The 20,402-nt window shown below is 45.1% G+C and overlaps 1 protein-coding gene across 1 annotated transcript in view; it reads right to left on the bottom strand.

The window, feature by feature from the left end:
• LOC120839141 (arylsulfatase-like) overlaps nt 1-16,632 on the bottom strand; it is a 76,639-nt gene extending 60,007 nt beyond the window's left edge. Inside the window, 4 exon segments of the mRNA XM_042287023.1 lie at nt 13,594-13,629; nt 13,632-13,752; nt 14,418-14,536; nt 16,602-16,632. Of these exon segments, the coding sequence (XP_042142957.1) occupies nt 13,594-13,629; nt 13,632-13,752; nt 14,418-14,534 (274 nt within the window). The 5' untranslated portion in view covers nt 14,535-14,536; nt 16,602-16,632.
• Nucleotides 16,633-20,402: the final 3,770 nt, after the last annotated feature.

Here is a 20,402-nt window from a genome sequence, read left to right as displayed (position 1 = left end):
GTTTTGCGAACGCTCCCAGGGGGTTGTAGTTTAAATTACCAAAATAATAGTAAAAAACTGATTTACTTGCAGAGGTGAGGAATCAAGCATCCGCTTAGGTGCGTCGTCGTCCGACAAGAACATTTCAAATTTCCAATTCTATTCACATATCCATTACGCTCTTCTCGTGGGAGCATCTATCCTGACGAAAAATGCCAAAGTCATTGAGCTGTGAACGCATACTCAGTGTACAATCTTTCGGCCTAGAGAGGTATTGCGCACGCTCGAACGCGCTTCACAGCCCAGTAGACGAAGTTGGTGGCACCCAGAAGGCGAGTTCTTGAATGGTCTGTAGTAGGCAAAAGAAACAAATAACAATCAACGCATATCAGCTCTTCAAGCGAAGAAGCGCGTTTCTAAGGTCAATGGTTCCGGACGGCACTAATGTTGTTGGCGTTGTCGTAAGATGACGTCAGTTCATACGAACTGACGTCATCTTACGTGATGACGTGACACAAACACGTCATCTTACATGATCTCGTTACACGAAATGACGTCATCTTACGTGATCACGCTGCACGAAATGACGCCATCTTACGTGACCACGTAACACGTCATCTTGTAAGTCAACCTCTCCCCACAGCAGCGCTTTCCGGGCCCGTGCAGTGCTGTAGTCGAAAGCAAGCTCCCTATGGCAAGCGAAAGCTTCTGAAGTCTCACATTGAGAATACTCGCTAGCGACCGTCTGTAGAAGCTTCGCACGTTGAGGTTTTTGTCGAGATCGAGCCATCGTGTTCCATTAACTATAGTTGAAGTTATCGTTCAATAAAGCCCTAAAAAATATGAATGTAGTTGGTGTAGACATCAAGATCTAATCAAAAATGCGGTTTGACGTCAATTAACGTGCATATACAAGTGTAGAAAAAAATGAGTTATTTGTGCATAGATGTTTAAAAAAGTGTTTATTATTCGACATAGGACTTTGGGAGAAGGATGTGTTCAGATTTTTCTTCATGAGCGCAAATATACCTGACGCAATAAATAGTGACGATTTCATCGTCCCAGTGGTGAGCAGGTGATTTCTTGCTCGAAACAATGATGCCATTTCATAAACCAAGTTCTGTGACATATGCTTTTCCAATGTCTGGTCACTATTTTGTAAACCTTTCAGTCCAAACGAGTATACTTCTGTTTGTTTTTGTTAGCTTAGGAGGGGGTCACAGAGCCTATCTCTTTGTCTTCCTCTAGGACAGACGTACAGAGTTATACCGCAACACGCATCTGTGGAACACACAGACCTATCGCTCTCCTGTTGGCGGTACAGTAGCAGACGACACAACGCAGCTCCGTAGTCTATCGAGGGCACGGCTAGCCGCGGCCCGTAGCGCGACCGTTCAGACTTGGGAAATGGTTTTGAAGAACCGAGAAATGGTATCTTGTGTACAATAATCACATGTCGTTAGTATACTAGTATTCTACTTGCTAAGCCAAATAAATATTTGCAGCTTGTGAGAATATGTTTGCGTGACGATTTACCGTTCACACTCCTGACGGATGTTAGCGAGTCCTTCATGTTCGTGGCTCGCAGTTATCGGTACCCCCTCGGAGTGACTTCACCATATATATTTTTTTCTTGCTTGTAGGACATCATAAAAATCACAAACACGCGAGAAAAAAAAAACTTATGAGTACGCGTGATTTTGAGCTTCGCAGCTCTCAAGATGCCCGGTAAATGTCGTCCAGTCAGTTTTGTCTATACTCCGTTTCACCGTAATTTCGCAACCCTCAGTCGCGGAGCAAAGCACGTGACAGCTACTTTTACGAGCAGTACTATGGCACCTGCAGCGCGTCTCCGACTGGTGTGGTTAGCGTCTTATGCTGGCCATACATCAAAAGTTGTCCCGAAGTGCAACAAATGACGTCACAGAAGACGGAGTGTCACGCTGTTGCATCTCGCGATCATGGCAATTCATCGTAGAAATGCTGGCGAAAACCACGAGGGAACACGAGTGTCGCTGTCGTCATGGCGTCCCAATGAAAAGCAATTATACAATTTCGACGTTTTTGTAATTCGGTAATTTAAATTACTGTATATAATTTTTAAGAAAGTAAAGACATCATAACCAAATAGGAACTTCCGTGCCAAAACATGCAGTGCGAAGTGAAGACAACTACTATCTTTTTTTTTTTTCTTGATGTCCACAAAAAAAAAGGCTATGCAGCATCGATCCTACCGTTTTTTTGTTGTTTTTTTCGCACATTATGTGATGTCCTCTAACACGAAAGTACCGACGTAAAAGCGCTGTAGAGACGATATAAAAACAAAAATTTAAGGGAATCGAGCTTTGTAGTAAACGGAAAAAAATAAATAATTAATGACTTTTTACGGTAAACACTTCACCTCTAAGTAGAACTTCAAAAAAGTGACGGTTACGCGCTTTCATGCCCATTTCAACGAAGTTGGGAGAACGATGTATTGCATCTTGTGAATAGACATGTGGAGCAGCATGTTTATGTTAGAGGCATTGTGTGTAATCGCTGCGCAGTACCTGCCAAAAGAAGATATTATTTGGGCAGTCTCAACCGTTTCCGTCTGTGTGTGCTACGAATACAGCAACTCTTTTCGTAGAAGAAGTGATGAGGAAATGGCGTGCCCTTGATAATACGATTGTGATTATGAAATAAAATTTTTAATCAGCCAATAATTGCGACCTGTCCGGTCGCCTGGAACCCCGACAACAACTATCGTTCTCTAGAAAGTTCATTCTAATATTTACACGTTTTGTGGAGTTCATCGAGCGAATAAGAATGTTCCAACGATGAGCTAAACCTACACGAGTTCCCCAATCCAACTCGGCGCTTTTGAATTTTAGCGCCGTAGATAGTTCTGCGAACAGAGTATACTTCTGTGCAAATATTCGTCTAACAGTTTTGCAACGTTGGAAAGCATCGGAATGATTCAGAATCACTGCGGAGTTGATACTCGGGAAGATAAGACGGGCACTTGGGAGAAACGGACCGTGGCATTTGAGACAGGGGCACAACCGGGGGACAAACGTGCTACAATCGCATACCCTTCCAAGGTCATCGCTTGGGCGACCGCGCGCGCGGCCAAGAAACCTTTCTTTTTTTCTTTTTAGGGGTGGTGGGGGGGGGGGGGGGGGGGGGGGGGGGAGTGGAGGGGAGTGGTGTAGGCGCTGATTGTCTTCCTCCTTTGTGGCTTTTGACAGACGCACAACGAGACTGGCAGAACAAGCGCATGATTCATTTCTTTCGATGGAGGCGTTCTGTCTGTGTATGCGAACATGATTTTTTTCCCCTTTTAGTAGTTAGTTGTTCTTGCCTTGACTCGGGTCCCAGTGGGTGCGTTGTCGTTGTATGCCCACTATTTTTTTTTTAGTTTATGGTAGTTTTTGCGCTCATGGGGTATCAAGGTAGACAAAAAGTAAAACAAATAAAATAGCGCCTCGACAAAAAAAAAAAAGAAAAGTTTTTGCGATCAGGAACGTTTTCAAAGCCATTTTAGGAGCCTGCGGTGTTACCACAGGTGCAGGATTGAGAGCGTAACCCACGCACTTGAAGAGAAGGGGAAGCTCTCGTCTTATTGGAACTCTCTTTTATGGGTTTCCACGTCGCGATTGTCCTTCAAAATCAACTGTCATTTATTTCTCGCTCGTGGCTTTCAAGTACTGGAAGCCACGACTCGAGCCACAATAGTTTTGCGAAATCAAGGTTTCGCTGAAATGGATAACTCTCACGTACAGTTCGACGCGCAATACCTTTGCCGTATTGACTCGCGAGAGATGCCCCCAACACGGCTGAGTATGGCGGTGCTCCAGACCTAACATCTAAATTTTGTTGCCTTACCTGTTACTATTTCGCGCCCATTTTGAGCCATATCAAAATGAAAGCGCATGATGAAATAAAAGTCACACTCGTTTTCCGCTCGATGGAAATTTCACGCCAGCTCGCTGTCTTTGCTGGTACCTTGAGCGTTTCCCAGCAATGCGGAGAGTTAAAAAAACAAAAAAAGAAAAAAAAAAAACACGTACGATGGCATCCTTTGCGGGATGAGGACGATTCGTCACATGCGCATTCGTCACAGGACGATTGGTCACAGGATGATTCGTCACATAGGAACATTTGTCACAGGATGACTCGTCATGCGGGCAACTGGTCTCATTGATCGAGCAGGGGACGATAGTAAATTGTAAATTTCAACATCTGCCTACATACCCTGATGAGGAGTTTCACAATTTTCCACTGTCACGTAAACCAATGGTTATATAAACTAATATTACAATACTCATCCGCTTTTCCTTTCATTATATTACGGGTCTTCAGCAGGTTGATCTCAGTTGCAGGCTTGAACGAGCAATAATCCGACTGGCAGCCAAATTAGTTTTTAGTTTTGCCTTGCATACACCTATTCGACAAAACCAACAAGTATCGGAATTCCTTCTGCCGAATGTGTACGAGTACCCCTCGTGCAGCATCATGGCTCTCTCTGTTGCGATCACCTCCATCCTTTTGAATGTAGTTCAAAAATAGTCGCTCTTCTATGGCCTCCGCATTCACCGTTCAGGACGGACCCAGATAGCTAGAACGTCTGTTACAAATTCTTTGACCTCGAGAAGCGAAAGACATGCTAAGATAAGAGGTGACCGACTTTCTGAGGCCCAACCAACATTCAATGTTCGGGACCGAATCAGAAGCTAAAACGTTCCTTACAAATTCTTCGCCTTTGTCCGCCCGAACCAAATTGAACAATACATTTTTGGGGGGACGAACTATTGTGAGACCGGTTGGCCGCGTGACGAGTCATCCTATGACGAATGTTCCTGTGTGACGAATCGTCCTGTGACCAATCGTCCTGTGACGAGTGTGCATGTGACGAATGGACCGTATCCCATCCTTTGCACACTCATTACTTCTATAACACTGAGCCACCTCGTATCCTTTTGTTTTTCTTTCATGGTACTAATTTCTTTCTGCGCATTACGGCTGTTACGACGCTAAGTCTGTCTGCCCTTCGAATTTAAACTTAGGCTCAGATCAGGGACGAACCAGTTTAAATCCGGAAAATATAATTAACACTGTAGTAAAGTAAATCTATCATATCGATCGGAAATACGATTTGGCACATTCCATCTGAACACATATTGTGCACAGCGAATGCAATAGCGAGTCAGCGTGCAAAACGCCGCCACACTGAGCTACCATAACATCTCAGCGATTTTTGCATAGCACCGAGCACGGAAAAGAGAAAACAGTTATTCATTCACATAAACGAAGCAAATTTATTTAAAGCCCGGACACTCCGTACGTCCAATCTAGCTAAGGTTATCAATAGACTCGACCATGTCATTTGTCGAAACAGATAAAAGACGTTGGCAAAAATGATTAGACTGAATAAGTGAATCTAACGCACGTATTTTACCAACCGACGGTCGCGCGCCTTCAATACCCTTTCCAATTGTCATTGCGCACCTTGGACACACTTTGGGAAGCAATGCATATTTACATCGCCGCCCGAGGTCTCCATTAAACGTGTAGTGCTGACCTAAATAAAATGCTAACCTGACTCTCAATCGCTCACCGCAAAGGACGATTTCGAACAGGCGGTACTGTAGGTCACTTGAGATAAAAAAAAAGAAAAACAAGCTATAGAAACGAGCGTCGTAAAAAAGGGGACCGGCATTTTTATTCCTACCTCCGAACAGAAACGAGCGCCACCCACTGCATCACACAGCGCAGAGGCCGGACTCGGTCACCGCGCGTACATACCAAGCGCGCGCGAGGGATGCAGAAACTTCCTCCGCCGGGAGAACACGGCAGATTTCGGGATCTATTTCACGCAGCGGATAAAGCGGGCCTTTTCACACCTCGATACTGGCGCCATCTAGAAGTTGCGCGTTCAACCACGTTTCGAGCCGCGCGCCATCTGGTGGCTGAAACGGACGAATAAATAGAGGTACCGCGCCCTCTTAAGTCCAACGGAGAAGCGACATCATCGTTACCATTTCGGATCGGTGAAAAGCTGTCTGGTCTGAATTGTTTTTATATCTGGATATACGACAGACGAGGCGGACCTGCAGTACGCGTTCCTAAACTCGGGAAGCAGATAATGCAGGCCTGCGTTCGTCGGCAGTTACTTAGGCAGAAGTAGAGTAATATTAAAATGCCTCTATTATTGCGTAACGCAAATAGGGGACAGATGCATGGAAGTCAGGATAAAGTCCACTTCAACACCGTTGACGTTATACATGATGCTTGAAACCTGAGACTCTGGTTCAAAAAACGGAAACTAGTGAAGGGAAGAAAAAGGGACAGACGTTGAGACGTTGTCTGTCTCTTTTTCTTCCTACTTCAAGAGTGTTCCGCTTTTTTAAACCACAGTACAAAGCGGGAGCCTGGAGGCACGGTTGGAGAGAATCACCCTTAAAAAAATAATTTCTCGGCAAAAAAAAAAAAAAACAAGAAAAGAAACACCTCTAATTTTTTTATATGTTTAACAAACGAGGTCGGTTTAACTTTTGGCTATTTCGAAAGTTCCAGGCGCAGCCGACCACACTGCTTTTTCTGGATCCCATTATGGCCTTCTCTGGATAAACTGCATATTTCGACATTTAATTAATACGCAACAAAACGAGGATCTGAAAATTTCATACCAAGAATTCAATTATTAGTTTTGAGACAACAGAGCAAAAAGTATTGTAGCTAACACACAAATTCGAAGGTGACTAAAAAAAATATAAATAAATCTCATAAAGTCTCTTTTTTCTGGAGCTTCTATTTAAACACAAAATTGCGTCTTTCAATGTTCGTATTTTAGAGTAATATAGGGCATGTTATTAAGTACTTAGGTGCGCACCTAAATTTGTGTGGTACGCCATCGTTTGTTCAAAATGTTTTTATTTTTGTCACTACATGGGTTTTACGCAAATTCTAGAAATTAAGAGGTAGATAGCAGAAAAAATCAATTATATTTTTTCACAAACAAAAAATAATTCTGTTCGACTTCTGAAGCTTCTTTATCAAAAACTTTTTTTTGCACAACCCAGATATGAAAAAAAAATGCCGCGTCTTCTTTGGCGTGGGATGACCCACCCGCTATTTGGCGCTGCAGACGCGCAATGTTTCGTTTGGTTCCCTCTCCTGATTTGGATGAGACGATACCGCGGACACAGCCTGGCAGACAAGCTGCCCGACATTTTGGAGCTCGGGCAAAAATAGACCCTTTTCTAAATTCAGTGCCATCTGGTGCCTCAAATAGGAGTTTGCCATTTACCACACTAATGGCGCTAATCAACAGGTCGTCTGTAGTATTCTCACGGGCACCATTACCTTTGCTGGTCAACAGCAGTCGAGAATGTGTGTTTTTACCTTACAATTCTTTCTGGATGTCTCAGTTTACATAGCGAGAAATATACAATCGTTAATTACGCGGCACCGGTTCACATTGAAGCCATGATAAAATTTCATATATAAGGGGTTGTGCAGACGATTGTGTGCCGCTAACAAATTGACGGGACACGATTTATAAAGGACCACTTACGTCGCTCTTGTGTTCAATTCTTGCGTAGCATCGTATGCTAACGTCTCGAGTATATATAGGCCTTGCATCATCCGCATCGGAGCATCTCCAACTTCTTTTGTCATCAGTAACCACGAGGTCGCCGTTAGTACGACACCTATGTGATTCCTCGGATGATGATATTGATCAATGCTGCCAGACTGAATTTCGGAAAGGGTCTGGGTAGAGCCACTATAAATAAGTTGCACTTAGAGTATCAGCACTATGTTTCTTGATATTGTTTTGGGCGCCGGTATCTTAGTGCTTTTGCGGAGCATACGCAGCTGCCGATCGTCACGATTCTAAAGTGCGACTTCCTCAGCATTAGATTCGGTGTTAGTTAGCTCACGTAATATTGTCTTGCTCTGTCACGAACTGTTTAAACATTTATAGAGAACAAAAAACCGTTACCTGTAATTCCAGATAAAGCTCCAGATAACTGGCGACCTTGATTTTAAGCCCCGAGGTGGGTAAGTGTCCTCTGGCGCGCAGCTTATTTAGTGGCACTAGGTCCGGGAAACGTGCAGGGAAATTACCGGCTCGCACTTGAAAACTGACCACCGGAGCGGCTTGAACTCGGCCGCTTTTGACCACGCGAACGTTCTTGCCGATTATATGGCAGAATATTTTGCTGGAAAATGACCACCTGAATTCGCCATAAGAGGAGTTTTCACTTTGCAGAAAATTAAGACTGCATATCCAACACCGTCGCCAAGTGACCAAGATTCGTTTTTTTTTTTTTTTGTTTTTTTTTCCTGGAGCTTTGTTTGAAGCCGCCTAAAACAGCCTGCCTTTTTATCACCTGGGAAAACGTATGGCTCAGTCATCACTGCCCGGTTTGCTCCGCACACAGAGCCGACTGCCAAGCAGGTAAAACCAACAAAAACCTGCTTTTCTTTTTTTCTACAGCCAGGGACAAACTATCTGCGGCATCTCCTGAAGAGAGGAAAGGGGAGTGCGCGGTGTTCACTTTTAAGTGGGAAACTGAATCACGCGCTCGTGTACCTTTGACTGCATCGTCACAGAAGGTCGTCTTCGAGTGCGGAGGACATCGCAGCAATGTTTGTGCCGTCGATTTTGTTTCTGTTTATCTGATCTTGTTCCCTGATTACATTTTCTTTTACAAGGTGGAAAACCAGCACAACAACGCAAGCTAGCCTCTGTGTGTGTGTGTGTGTGTGTGCGTGCGTGCGTGCGTGCGTGCGTGCGTGCGTGCGTGCGTGCGTGTGTGTGCGCGTGCGTGTGTGTGTGCGTGCGTGTGCGTGTGCGTGTGTGTGTGTGTGTGTGTGTGACAAATACAAAACAAATTTAAGTAATATACACGTACAAGCGAACGACGTCAGTGACTAAAATGCTGAATCAATGTGGTCTTTCGTTATTAGCGGCTAGAAAAACAGCTGTCCAGTTAAGACTGTAATAGCCGTGCCACCCGGGCAACTCGAATGCCATTTACAACGAATGACATTTGAGCGGACGGCCAATCAGCGCGCGACACTCCGGGCGTGGCGCATTCCACGCGCGACAGATTGCGAGCTGATTCGCCGATCACACAAATGTCATTCGTTGTAAATGGCATTCGAGTTGCCCGTGTGGCACGGGTATTACTCTGTATATAATGCAAAATCAAAAATCAACCAGGAACTATATCGAAAAGAAGTGTTTAAACAATCATGTACGACTAAATCGTAATGAAATTATTCAGCCCTTGTAGGGTTTATAGATTCAAACATCTTTTTTTTTTTCTCATTTGACGCCATTGATGAGGGGAATAAGCTTTCGGAGTGCGTTGTTAACTCATTTAACATGTGCCACGTTTAATCTTCATTAAAACATTGTTTTTTTTTGTTTTTTTCTAATAGAAAAAAGAGTGTCGCTAAAACTTGAGTGTACTATATCACGGTGCTAACTTTTGAATATTAGGTTCTTGTACGTGCAAATTTGAGCTGAAATTGTATTATGCTTTTCTTCTGTTGAGTTCGCGTGCTTTTCAGAGGTGACAATTTTGTACACTTTTTAGTTACATTTTGTTTCCTACAGGTTTGGTGCAAGAAGAGAAAATAGATGGTGCTATGGAGAATTTGGCAGCCTAGAAATGGCGCCGGATACTTCAAAGTTTGGTGCAATGCTGTAAGCATTTATCAATCTCCCTTGCAATGGCCGTCGAGAGAATGCCGACAGTATTGATCAAAAACTCCGATGAACTAAAAAAAAAAAAAAATTCTGCTATTACTCTAGCTGCTAAGCTTTAACTGTTCTCCGTTCCCAGCGGACGGAACTAATCACCTTAGCCAGTGCAGCGCTGTGAACCTTTAACGTGACCACTACTCATTTAGCACGTGCTGCGTCCCTATCGAAGGTCACGTGGTACTCACTCGGTATTTTATTGGTTTCAGTGCCCCGTAGTGTCCTTCGCGGTCAATAAAAAAAGAAAGTCAAACTGGAGGTTTACTGATTTATACAGCGTCAGGTCGGTCTGCTAGGATGAGGCGACACCGGTTTACACTCTATCGCAAAGTGAAAGAGTATAGGCAACATGCAATGCTGTTTGGTTTGGCGCTATCTCTAGCGACTAAAGGAGGAAACATTGGGCGTGCCTCGAAGTGGCGGCTGCATTGTTCAAACGTGAGCTGTTACTGTGGTGACGTCGCTTAGCCTAGTGTCCGACGCAAGAAATGCTGGGTAAGCCAGGAAGCCGTGGGCTGACAGCCTGCCAGTACGGCGGAAGCTACGACCCCTGCGGGCCAATGGAAACAACGGAGCGAGGCACGTGACTTTGCGTATCACCGGAGTGCGCTTTTACTTCGAAGAAGTGTCAGGCTTTCCGCTGCGTCATGCTCCAATGTGTGCGTGTTGCGCTCGCATACATAGCGCATATCGAAGCCGTGGGAACGCAGTCTAGGGCGTAGCGTTCACCCTTTGCCGATTTCCAACGAGAGAGGGTAGAGCCAGCCGGCAACAGTCAGGTGGCGCCAGGTTATACCCTGTCTCTTTGTAACTTAGCAAAGGGTGCACGATAAGCCCCAAATTGCGTGCCGATGGCTCCGATATGCGCTACGTATATGAGCGCAACGCACACAGATTGGAACATGACGCAGCGAAAAACCTGATATATCTTCGCAGTTGAAGCGCACCCCGGTGATACGCAGTCACGTTCTGATTGGCCCGCCAAGGCCGTAGCTTCCGCCGTTCTGGCATGTTACGCGATCACGGCTTCCTGGTCTACCCAGTATTTCTTGCTTCAGACACCACGCTAAGCGGCCGCACCAGAGTAATAGCTTACGGTTGGGCCACGCAGCCGCCACTCCTATAGGCATACCCAATGTTTCTTGTTTCTGTCGCGAGATAGCGCCAAACAAAACAGCATTGCAGGGTGCTTATAACTTTGGGCTCTCACTCTGCCGGCGCCTCCTGTCCGTTGCCACCTGCGGCCATAAAGGGAGGAATTTCGAGGCCTCGCCTGTATTCTCGACTGCGGCCAGGGCCATATCTGATAACATCAACCCTTGTAACACGGTTACGAAAGCATCCAGGCTTCGGCGCGTGGCAATTACGTTGTACCATTTCAATGCAGCTGCTCTTTTTTCAAGCTCCGCTCGCCGCTGACGCGTGTTGCATGCAGGGAGGCCAGATTTAGTCAAGCTATACCTTTTGCGGCACGCTGTACCCGCTGTCTCCAACAAATACTCAAAAACGTAAATGAAAAAAAAAAAAAAAAAAAAACTTTCAGCAGCTTTGCGGCAGAGGGTATACGGACCCGTGCTCTCATGCAGTTATGGATGTGAAGCTGTGCACGCGCAATCCTCCTTTTTTCGGAGATACCTCAGAATGTTGTTCCACAGCATGCAGTCACCGAAGGCCTAAGAAACGGAGGGCGTGGCCTAATATATATAATACGGTTTCTAGTTTCATGGTTGGTTCTTTGGCGTTTATAGCGGCTGATTGACGCAACCTCATTGGCTGCTCATCGGTAGTAAGATGCCAGGAACAGAACTACCTTTGCGTCTCTTCTGTTGTCACTGACTATACCTACTCCTTTATACAGAGCTATTGGAAAAGAAAAAGGACGTAAAAACGCCAAGCTCTGATTGGCTCGAATGGAAGGATAGTGGGTTGACCTAAACGCTAGCAGCCTCCAGATATACCCTTTATACTTCCAATCGAGCCAATCAGAGCTCGCCGGTCTGACGTCCCCGCAACCACTGCGCAAAAAGCAGACGAGCTTGCGCTCTGCATTGAAGTTTCGTTCGATATGCCACACGGCGGCCCTGTGTTTTGTTGACAGAAGTAAATGGCGACAACAGTCGTTTGGCGGGGCTGCAGTTTGCAAAGTGAATCTATGGGCACATTAAAAAAGGGATTCCCCCCCCCCCCCCCCCCGCCCCCTTTCCCTCGATATTCTCCAAGATCTCAGACATCAGATTGAATTAAAGCTGGCAATTCAATGATTGAGGATCATTTAGGTCCTGCGTGACAAGAAATAGGCTACCGTCGAGGACTACCATGACTTTGAACTTCCTTCAATATGTTCGGAGTGTGTTGCTCGTTTTATTAGTGACCTACCGTATACTTGAGGGCCAAGAACTAAGTAAATATTATTATAAAAATTTAAATAAATAAACCTAGATAAGTATACAGAAGCAGAATTTACGCTTGTAGTAATAAAAATAATATTTAGTGTTGGGCCAACCCATACCTAATTTTAAAGATCAATATTTAGATAATTATGGCTCTACACAATTATTGTAACCAGAAAACTCACCAGAGATATATCCAAACACATATCAACTTTGAGATATTCACACAAGGCAAAACAAAAATGAGAATGGTAAAACTGATGGCGGCAAAATGTTATGACGCACGAGACACACATTCAGTACGATATAGACGCTTTACACACGCGCCAAATTACAGCCGCCATTGCTGACCTTCTCTTGTCTTACCGAGATGCGGAGCAACTGAAACGGTAGTTGACGATCCTCTGCAAAGGCCGATGCTTTAGAAAAGGACGCAGTTGAATCTAATGTGGCAATAACCTGGCCTGCTATGGTAATGATGAAGTGAAATAAACGAAAAAAAAGGAAACAAATACTGAAGGTCAGTTATGGCGGCGTCCATGTACAGCTGCTGCAAAGCGTCTATACGGTACCATAGGGGGGATCGGTGGCCGTGTGGACTAGCGCATGCACACCAGCTCGGAGCACGTGGAGCGAGAGTTCGCTCTGCTGGACCCAGGGATCCTGGGTTCAATCCCCAATCCCCCTCTCTTTTCCATCTGGATGCGCATAGTACCGGCGTGCTGTCGCGTGTCACTATTGAGTGGAATAACTTGTAGTTTCGCTAGCTGGTTAATGTCGGAAATCGTGGTGAGCGCCTGTATGTCTGATTTCCCTCTAGTGCCCGTTGTTTTCTTGCGCCTTACACCATGATTTCCCACTATTCCGTGATGCACGTTAAAGACTCCAGGCTAGCGGTTGTACTGCACAGGCTAAATTTCTCATCTACAGCTGGGAGATACGGCAGACAAAGTTCTAGGCTGTATAAACATACACACACCCCAATTTTTTTATTTAATTTTTTTGTTTTGTTTTACAGTTACGTGGACATAGCGCAGGGCGCTAAGTATTGTGATGCTCGAGGAAACAATGTGAATACATATGACGAGAGGACTCGCATAACATTGAAGTTTTTTTTGTTGTTTTTGATATCTTATTTTGCGCGTTTTAAGGCCGTCTCTTTACGCGCTTCCATTTTGGCTCCTGGATTGCTGGAAACGGATCGTGGGTTGTGGCTTGGAGACCCCTGGCACCAAATAAAGTTTAAAACTTGATCGTTCCTTTTCAAAAAGCCCTGTAGAGGCGGACAGAAATATCAAATTTATTTTCACGGTTCCTGTTCACACGCGTGGAAATATACAATTTCCGAAATAGCGAAGTATATAGAACCTGTCCCTCGCTGTTCCACCGTCAGCGCCATCGCCCTAGAGTGACGTCACTAATGGAATTGCTGATGCACTGCCCATGCGATTCTCAGAAGCTTACCGGTTCGTATCGGGTAGAGTCCGGTGAGCAGAGCAGCCTGGAGGGGGTGCACAGATGCTGAGCGTAGTAGCTGTTCAAGATGACTCCGTCTGCCACCAGGGCGTCCAGATTGGGCGTTGGGATCTGCGACGATCCGTGGAAGCTCACGTCGTTCCAGCCCTGCGTGTAGTTGTGTCTTAATTCATAGCAAGTATGAACCAACTATCGACTGTTGCAGGTTAAGAAGGACAAGCCGGTCCCAAAAAGCTTCCCGCTAGCCATGATTGCTGGCTTCCTCCCCCGACCCTCCTCCTCTCTGCAGGTGTTTTCGCTGAAAAAGTAGAAATAGAGGAGCGCTTTGGGGGAGAAGCTCGTCCTTTTGTTCTTAACCTGTAACAGTCTATAGAAGTTTATTTGTCTCGGACCTAAAATAAACGATGAAGTTAATGCGATTTCTTTATTCATTGCTGTAACACAACACCATTGTCAATGATGAAAATGCTCGGGACCTGGAATAGCGATCACAATAAACTTTAAGGACGGAAAAGCCTAAGACAAAAGGTAATCTGGTGTTATGAGATGAAATTGTATACGTTTGAGAAATTAGAACGTTTATACACGATATTCCAACGTAAAAGTGATATGAAATGCGTGGATAGTTTTAAAGGCTAGTCTGCTACTTAGTTCCAATACATTAAGCTTTCAAGATAGTGTCAGCAATATAGGTAGAGGGCTTATAAAAACGGCGTCAATTTACATGCGCCGCATTTTGCCATATGAACCGGATATGATTTATAGCACCCGCTCTTTGGGAGAAAAAAAATGACGAAGGGTTGTATACATACCAGGTCGTCTGCTAGAATCATCACGATATGTGGAGACTTCACTTTGGCAGCTTGCGATGAAAGCGGCAGCGCTGTCGCTAAAATCAGCAACGCTACTCCAAATCCTTGTGTACCCATCACTGCACGGAAGATCGAGTGATCGGTGTGTTTTTCAGCACAACTGTTGTGTGTGTGCAGTGTTTGTCCTGTTCGCTTATCTCTTCTGCTCCGTTCGTGTTTTCGAGCTGTCTCTGCATTACGATCAACGAAAACCAACTACCCCAAACCTCGACGTTACGGTAGCATTACGCTTCTGTTTCGTCAGAAACTTAAACAGCAAACACAATCGTTCGCCGTCGACATGGATGGTACTGCTGAAAAGTCTACATTGGCAAGAAATCGGGAGTGTCGTCTTTTCCATAAAATCACTCGAAAGGGCCAATCACTTCAATCTACGCAGGAAGCTCGGTGAATATGACGGGGCTGATACTGTGATTACATCCACACGTCTGCGCTGTGGCAATGAACACGACGCTTCACCGCACTACCGCGTGTAATATTAATACACTTTTTCTACCACTGGAAAAAAAAACGACGTTTTGTGCGCTATTTTTTACTCGAAATACGACGTTCACACAAAACTAATTTTCGAAGGCCTTTTAATATCTAGTCTTCCATCTATATTATATATATTGCCGCACGCTTACCTGACCAAACATGCAGCGCACTCGTGGGCTAACGGTTATCGCGCTTGCCTTCCACATAACAGTCAGGGTTCGATACCTGGCCGCAGGTACACATTTTTATTGACTCTGTATTGTGATGTTCTGGTAAATTCGAAAACCCTGCTGCTTTTTCTATGTCAGAATGTTCTACGCGCCGACCGATTGCGCCGGCCACGCGTGTACAAAGGGGCTCCGCGTGGCTAGCCGCAGTCAGTCTCGCCCCAGCGTTCGACCCTGCTGTTACGCCGACTTCGACGCCCGCGACGCTCTGTTGTTATCCTTTGTTTTCCTTTTGGGTTTTGGGCACAAGTCCTCCACATTAAACGTTTGAGTTTCCTCAGTCATTCTTTGCTTCGTCACCTCATCATTCGTGCTGCTCAAACAATATTACTCGGGGGAAAACAATCACACCATTAACTTTATTAAACAGTTATCAAATTTCACAAGAAACTGCGAAACGTATCACACTCGCCGCAGTGAAGCGTGGTACGTTACACACGCTCGCACTCACTATAGAAATCGATTGCTGTCTTTCACATTGCCATCTTTACCCAATTTTCTCGATCATTGGATTGTATAGTGTAATTTTATTTTTTCAGTTATTACCGAACTTTACTTATGTTAGCTTTTTTATACATGTGTTTTTGCTGTATATTTAACAAATAATTTTTGTGTCGTGTTTACATTGCAGATACCATCACTGTTTTCCAGTGTTTTATATATAACCATGTTAGTCTATTTTTTGCTAATTTTTGTTTGAGTGTGTGTGTGTGTGTGCACGGGGGGGGGGGGGGGGGGGGAGACGAGACCAAGTAAAACAACATTTTTTATGTGGCTTTCTACGTGTACCCTCGACATCTAAGAATATTTACTTCAGGGATGGGCAAAATAATGCAAATATGTATCGAAATTCAAATACAAAATACTTCGTTAAAAATGTATTTAATTACAAATCTAATTATATTTCCAAAAAAGCATTTAAGTACAAGATACAAATACAACCAAATGTATTTGGTCTCCTCCAAATACTTTTCCAAATACATTCATTCCTCAAACTTTGCGTCAGCGACTTCAGGGCACCTGCCAATGGGTATCTGGGTATCACTCTAAAAAAAGTCTGTGCGTCTACTTTCCCGCACAAAACTCGGAGAACCAATCAGCGCAACTTACGGAGGCAGCTCAGCGAATGACGATACCGAAACATCTGTTTAGACCAAAAAACGCTGACTGAGTTGTGACAATAAGCAATGCAAGCGTGACGTTTTGCATTGCTTAATGTAACAACTCAGACTGCATTTTTTGGTCTAAACATAAGTTTCGGCATCGTCATTCGCTGAGCTGCCTCCGTAAGTTGCGCTGATTGGTTCTCCGAGTTTTGTGCGGGAAAGTAGACGCACGGGACTTTTTTTAGAGTGTAGATAGCGGCGACTTGTTTGGATTTGCGAATAGGAAACCACTTAGCGCCTCTCTGAAAACTTACCCTTCCATCGAGCTCCCACGAAGAAAAGTGCACTGCGACAAGCGCCCCACACATCCGAACGAATCTTGTGGCAGGAGGCACTAGCACTGTCGCATGTCAGAAAACGTAAAAATCCTTTGCAAGATCAAAAAAAAAATGTTTTTTTATTATTTCTAGACGCCCAGTACTTCGAAGCCTCCAGCCTCCATGGCTTCGGTCATCGCGAATGTTTAATTGTGCTATTAGCTTTTCGTGTGCTGTGTGCGTGCGCGCGCGCGCGCGCGTGTGTGTGTGAAGGAAAAAGAGCGGGAAGGGGTGGGGGGCAAGGAGCTTGTTTCTGCAAGGATGGCTCGTCTCCGACTCCCTTTTGCACGAGGCGTTCCGTTCCGATCTCCCCGACGGTGCACAGACGGCGCCCTCAGGTCGGGGCCCCGGGAAGGCATGCAGCAGCTGCAGGCTGACAGTTCCTATACTCTGTTTCATACTTAGCGTGCAACGCTGTCAGAGCTACTGGCGCGAGCGCGTGGCTTCATCTATGGATTTCTTTGCGCGAGAACGCGTGCAAATGATCAACGAGATCAAGCCTCACACTGGCGCCAGTAGCGTTGACAGCGTTGCACGATAAGTATGAAACAGAGTATAGAGTACTATATAGCACATATAGCTCCTTCGGAGCAGAGTACCGCAATCTACAACGCAGTCTCTCGGCGACTAGCGGCGAACGCCCGGAGGTTCCAACTCCGGTCAGAAATGCATGGGGAACGTGAGAAAATCATTGTTTCTTCAATGTTGTGGAGATGTACGGAACGACAATAGTTTTTGACATAATAAAGGGACATTTAAGAATAATTTGCGCCGAGGTGTGTGCGAAGTCAGGACGTAATTTTTGTAAAAAAATTTCATGAGCGGCATCATGCAGCAGACGACGCGTCAACGGCATGGCGACGTCACAGCGTTCACGTGACCCGCTCCGGCCAACCCAGAAAGTTCATCTCCGCTGCGCACAAAAATCGTCTGCTTCAAACGCCATTGCCTCGGAAATTGCGTTCTCAAAATTTTCACACGGATCCAATATTATGAAAACTTTGATAAAGTGTTTATTGCTTTACCAACTTCACGACAGACTAATTTTGAAAAGTGTCAACTCGGCGTTTATTTTTAATCAGCCGTGTTGAATCGATCTCCATGTATTCTCCCATAGGGCAAGCCGCCTCCTGGAACCCTGAGTACCACGTGACTCGCGCCGAGCTGCTCTGTCGGCCATGTCGGCTACAGTGTACTAGAATTACAGTGTACTAGAATACTTGGGTAGTGTTGGGACCGGAGCGGCTCGGCAACGGGAGCTCGTGAGGGCGCGTGTATTGACCGTTCGAGGAGGCGCTGTAGTCGAGCTCTGGTTATCCAGAAAAAATCGCGCAGCTTGCTTTTTTTTTTTGTTTTCACTTTGAGCGGTGCACGTGTCGGTACCACGATTTTATCCACTCCGTTTCATCTTATGTTGTACCGCAGCGAAGGCTAGAAGCGCGAGCTCATAGCGTTGGCACCTGCCCTTGGTGCACGGGAGCTCGTGCCGCCGAGATGTGCCCCAGAGCAAGGAGCTCGCGCTTATAGCCTTTCCTGCGGTACAACACAAGGTGAAACAGAGTATAGGGCACGTAAAAAAAATCGGTATTTTCAAATTTTTTTTTTTTTTTAATTTTGGCGGTAGGCAAAGGGTTAATGAACGGTTTAATGGGCCATGTTGCAACTGCAGCTTTGAAGGGAACCATTATTAATAGCCAACCCAATTTAGAAAGTTCGCGAACCAACAACGAGCTTTGAGCGAAAGCAGCAAGGCGCTCGTTTTTGTTGTGTTTGTCCGTCCCTTCTCGTTTTCTTCCTCAAGCTTCATTATCTCTACCAACCCGCTCGTTCTGTGCTGAGATATTCATCGCTAAAATTTTGCCTTTCTTTGTTTAATTAAAAACCGCGCGCTGAAAGCGCGAATGCGGTTGTGCTGATATCGATGCGTAGAAAAATGACACAGGTTGTCCCTGTCCCCTCGTCACTAACTCGACAGCGTGTCTTCGGTGGACTCGCCGGTGCCACACATCAAGACGACTAAGTTACTATTCTAGGTATTATTTTCATAACGCGGTTTCTGAATCAAGCGAAGGCAAACGTTTGCGATAAATTTCGCGAACCTCGTTGCCTTTTCGCGAACTGTCGAAGTTGTGTTTGCTTTTAATAATAACTCCTTTTAAAACTGCAATTGCACCATGGCCAATTATGCCGCCAATTAACAAGTTAACTAACCGATTTTGGTTAATTATTAGACACTGCAACGGTTATTCACCCATTTATTGTTCGCCGAGCCCTACAGACAACGAAAGACGGCATCCACATATATCTGCCATATTCTTTTTTTGTAAACTTTTGTAAAGTTATGTAAAAAATAAAACAGAAACACACTCTATGTCTGCGTGAACCAGATACGCCCCCTGTCGAACCATGGGTCTTTCTCTTTGAATACCCAGCTCAGGCGAGACTTACCTGCTTGTCAGAAAGCAGCTGTCGGTTAAATATATTGTAATGAGCGTGTAGGTTTCAGATGGTTTACCCTCAAGAGGATAATGCGCTGCATATTGTAACCATGGATGCGCTGCACATTGTAACCATTATTTCAATGCCGTGCTGTAAACTATTACAACTTTTTTCTTGCCTGATCTACGTGTGCTCATGTATTCTGCTCAAAATTATGTAAAATAGTTGCTTGTTTTTTTTTGTTGTTTTTTAATCTTATAAAGCATTACTGGTTCCCCCCACGTTGTCTCAGTTTTTGGACTTAAGTTCAATGTTAAAACGCGTGATAGAAATTTTCACGGCTTATAAGCCATTTTTTACAAGTGAACGTCGTGTGGTCCTCGGATGGTCGTTGCAGCCATGAAGAAATAAAAGACTATCACCCCTTTGGCGACCGTCGCTTGGGTGGTTCGACGCATGAATGAACACAAGAATGAGTGAGAAGTGAAGCGAGCTGATTAAGGTCAAGAAAAAGAAGATGGGCAGAAAAGAAGACATAGAAGTTAGCCTGGGATATTAAAAACATCCTAAAGAATCTTGGACTTTAGTATGTGCCGTTTCGTTTCATTATAAAATAAAATAGGAAAAAAAAACTGCTTCTGAGTTTTAGACATCCCTTTCAAATATGTAATGTTCCGCCTTTGCGACAAAGGAAATGGGAATTTCATTTAAAATGCTAACCATCCGACAAACCTAAAGTCGCAGCTAATTCTACGCTGAAACAACTTGCAATCCGCTTCTTTAAAGTCGCAATTGTTTTTATGTAAAGGAAGGGTAATGTAGCTTGTACCGTCCAATACATTGAAGCATCATGTTGCTAACGATCGTGCAGCAGCGTAATTGATGCCGCGGTACGACCGCTGGCAGGTCGTAGCTGTATCAGAAATCCTATGTGCACTCCGCCAAAGCGGCGCCAAATAAGATTCATATTTTCGCGCGTGCAGTTGCGCATGCGCACACGTTCCGGATAACGCGCCGGTGTCGACACCTGTCGCGATCAATACCACGCGCTTCAGGCGAGCCCCTCCGGTCCCAACACTACCCAAGTATTCTAGTACACTGTAGTTGTCGGCGAAACACGCGGCACCTAAGGTTCATATTTTCGCGCGTGCAGCCGCGCATGCGCACACCTTCTGGATAACGCGCCGGTGTCGACACCTGTCGCGATCAATACCTCGCGCTTCAGGCGAGCCCCTCCGGTCCCAACACTACCCAAGTATTCTAGTACACTGTAGTTGTCGGCGAAACACGCGGCACCTA

The sequence above is a fragment of the Ixodes scapularis genome, unplaced genomic scaffold (assembly GCF_016920785.2).
Source record: "Ixodes scapularis isolate PalLabHiFi unplaced genomic scaffold, ASM1692078v2 PGA_scaffold8__174_contigs__length_109621045, whole genome shotgun sequence".
NCBI classification, from domain to species: domain Eukaryota; kingdom Metazoa; phylum Arthropoda; class Arachnida; order Ixodida; family Ixodidae; genus Ixodes; species Ixodes scapularis.
Note: the sequence above shows the minus strand (reverse complement) of the source record. Positions and strands in the feature narration are given on the sequence as shown.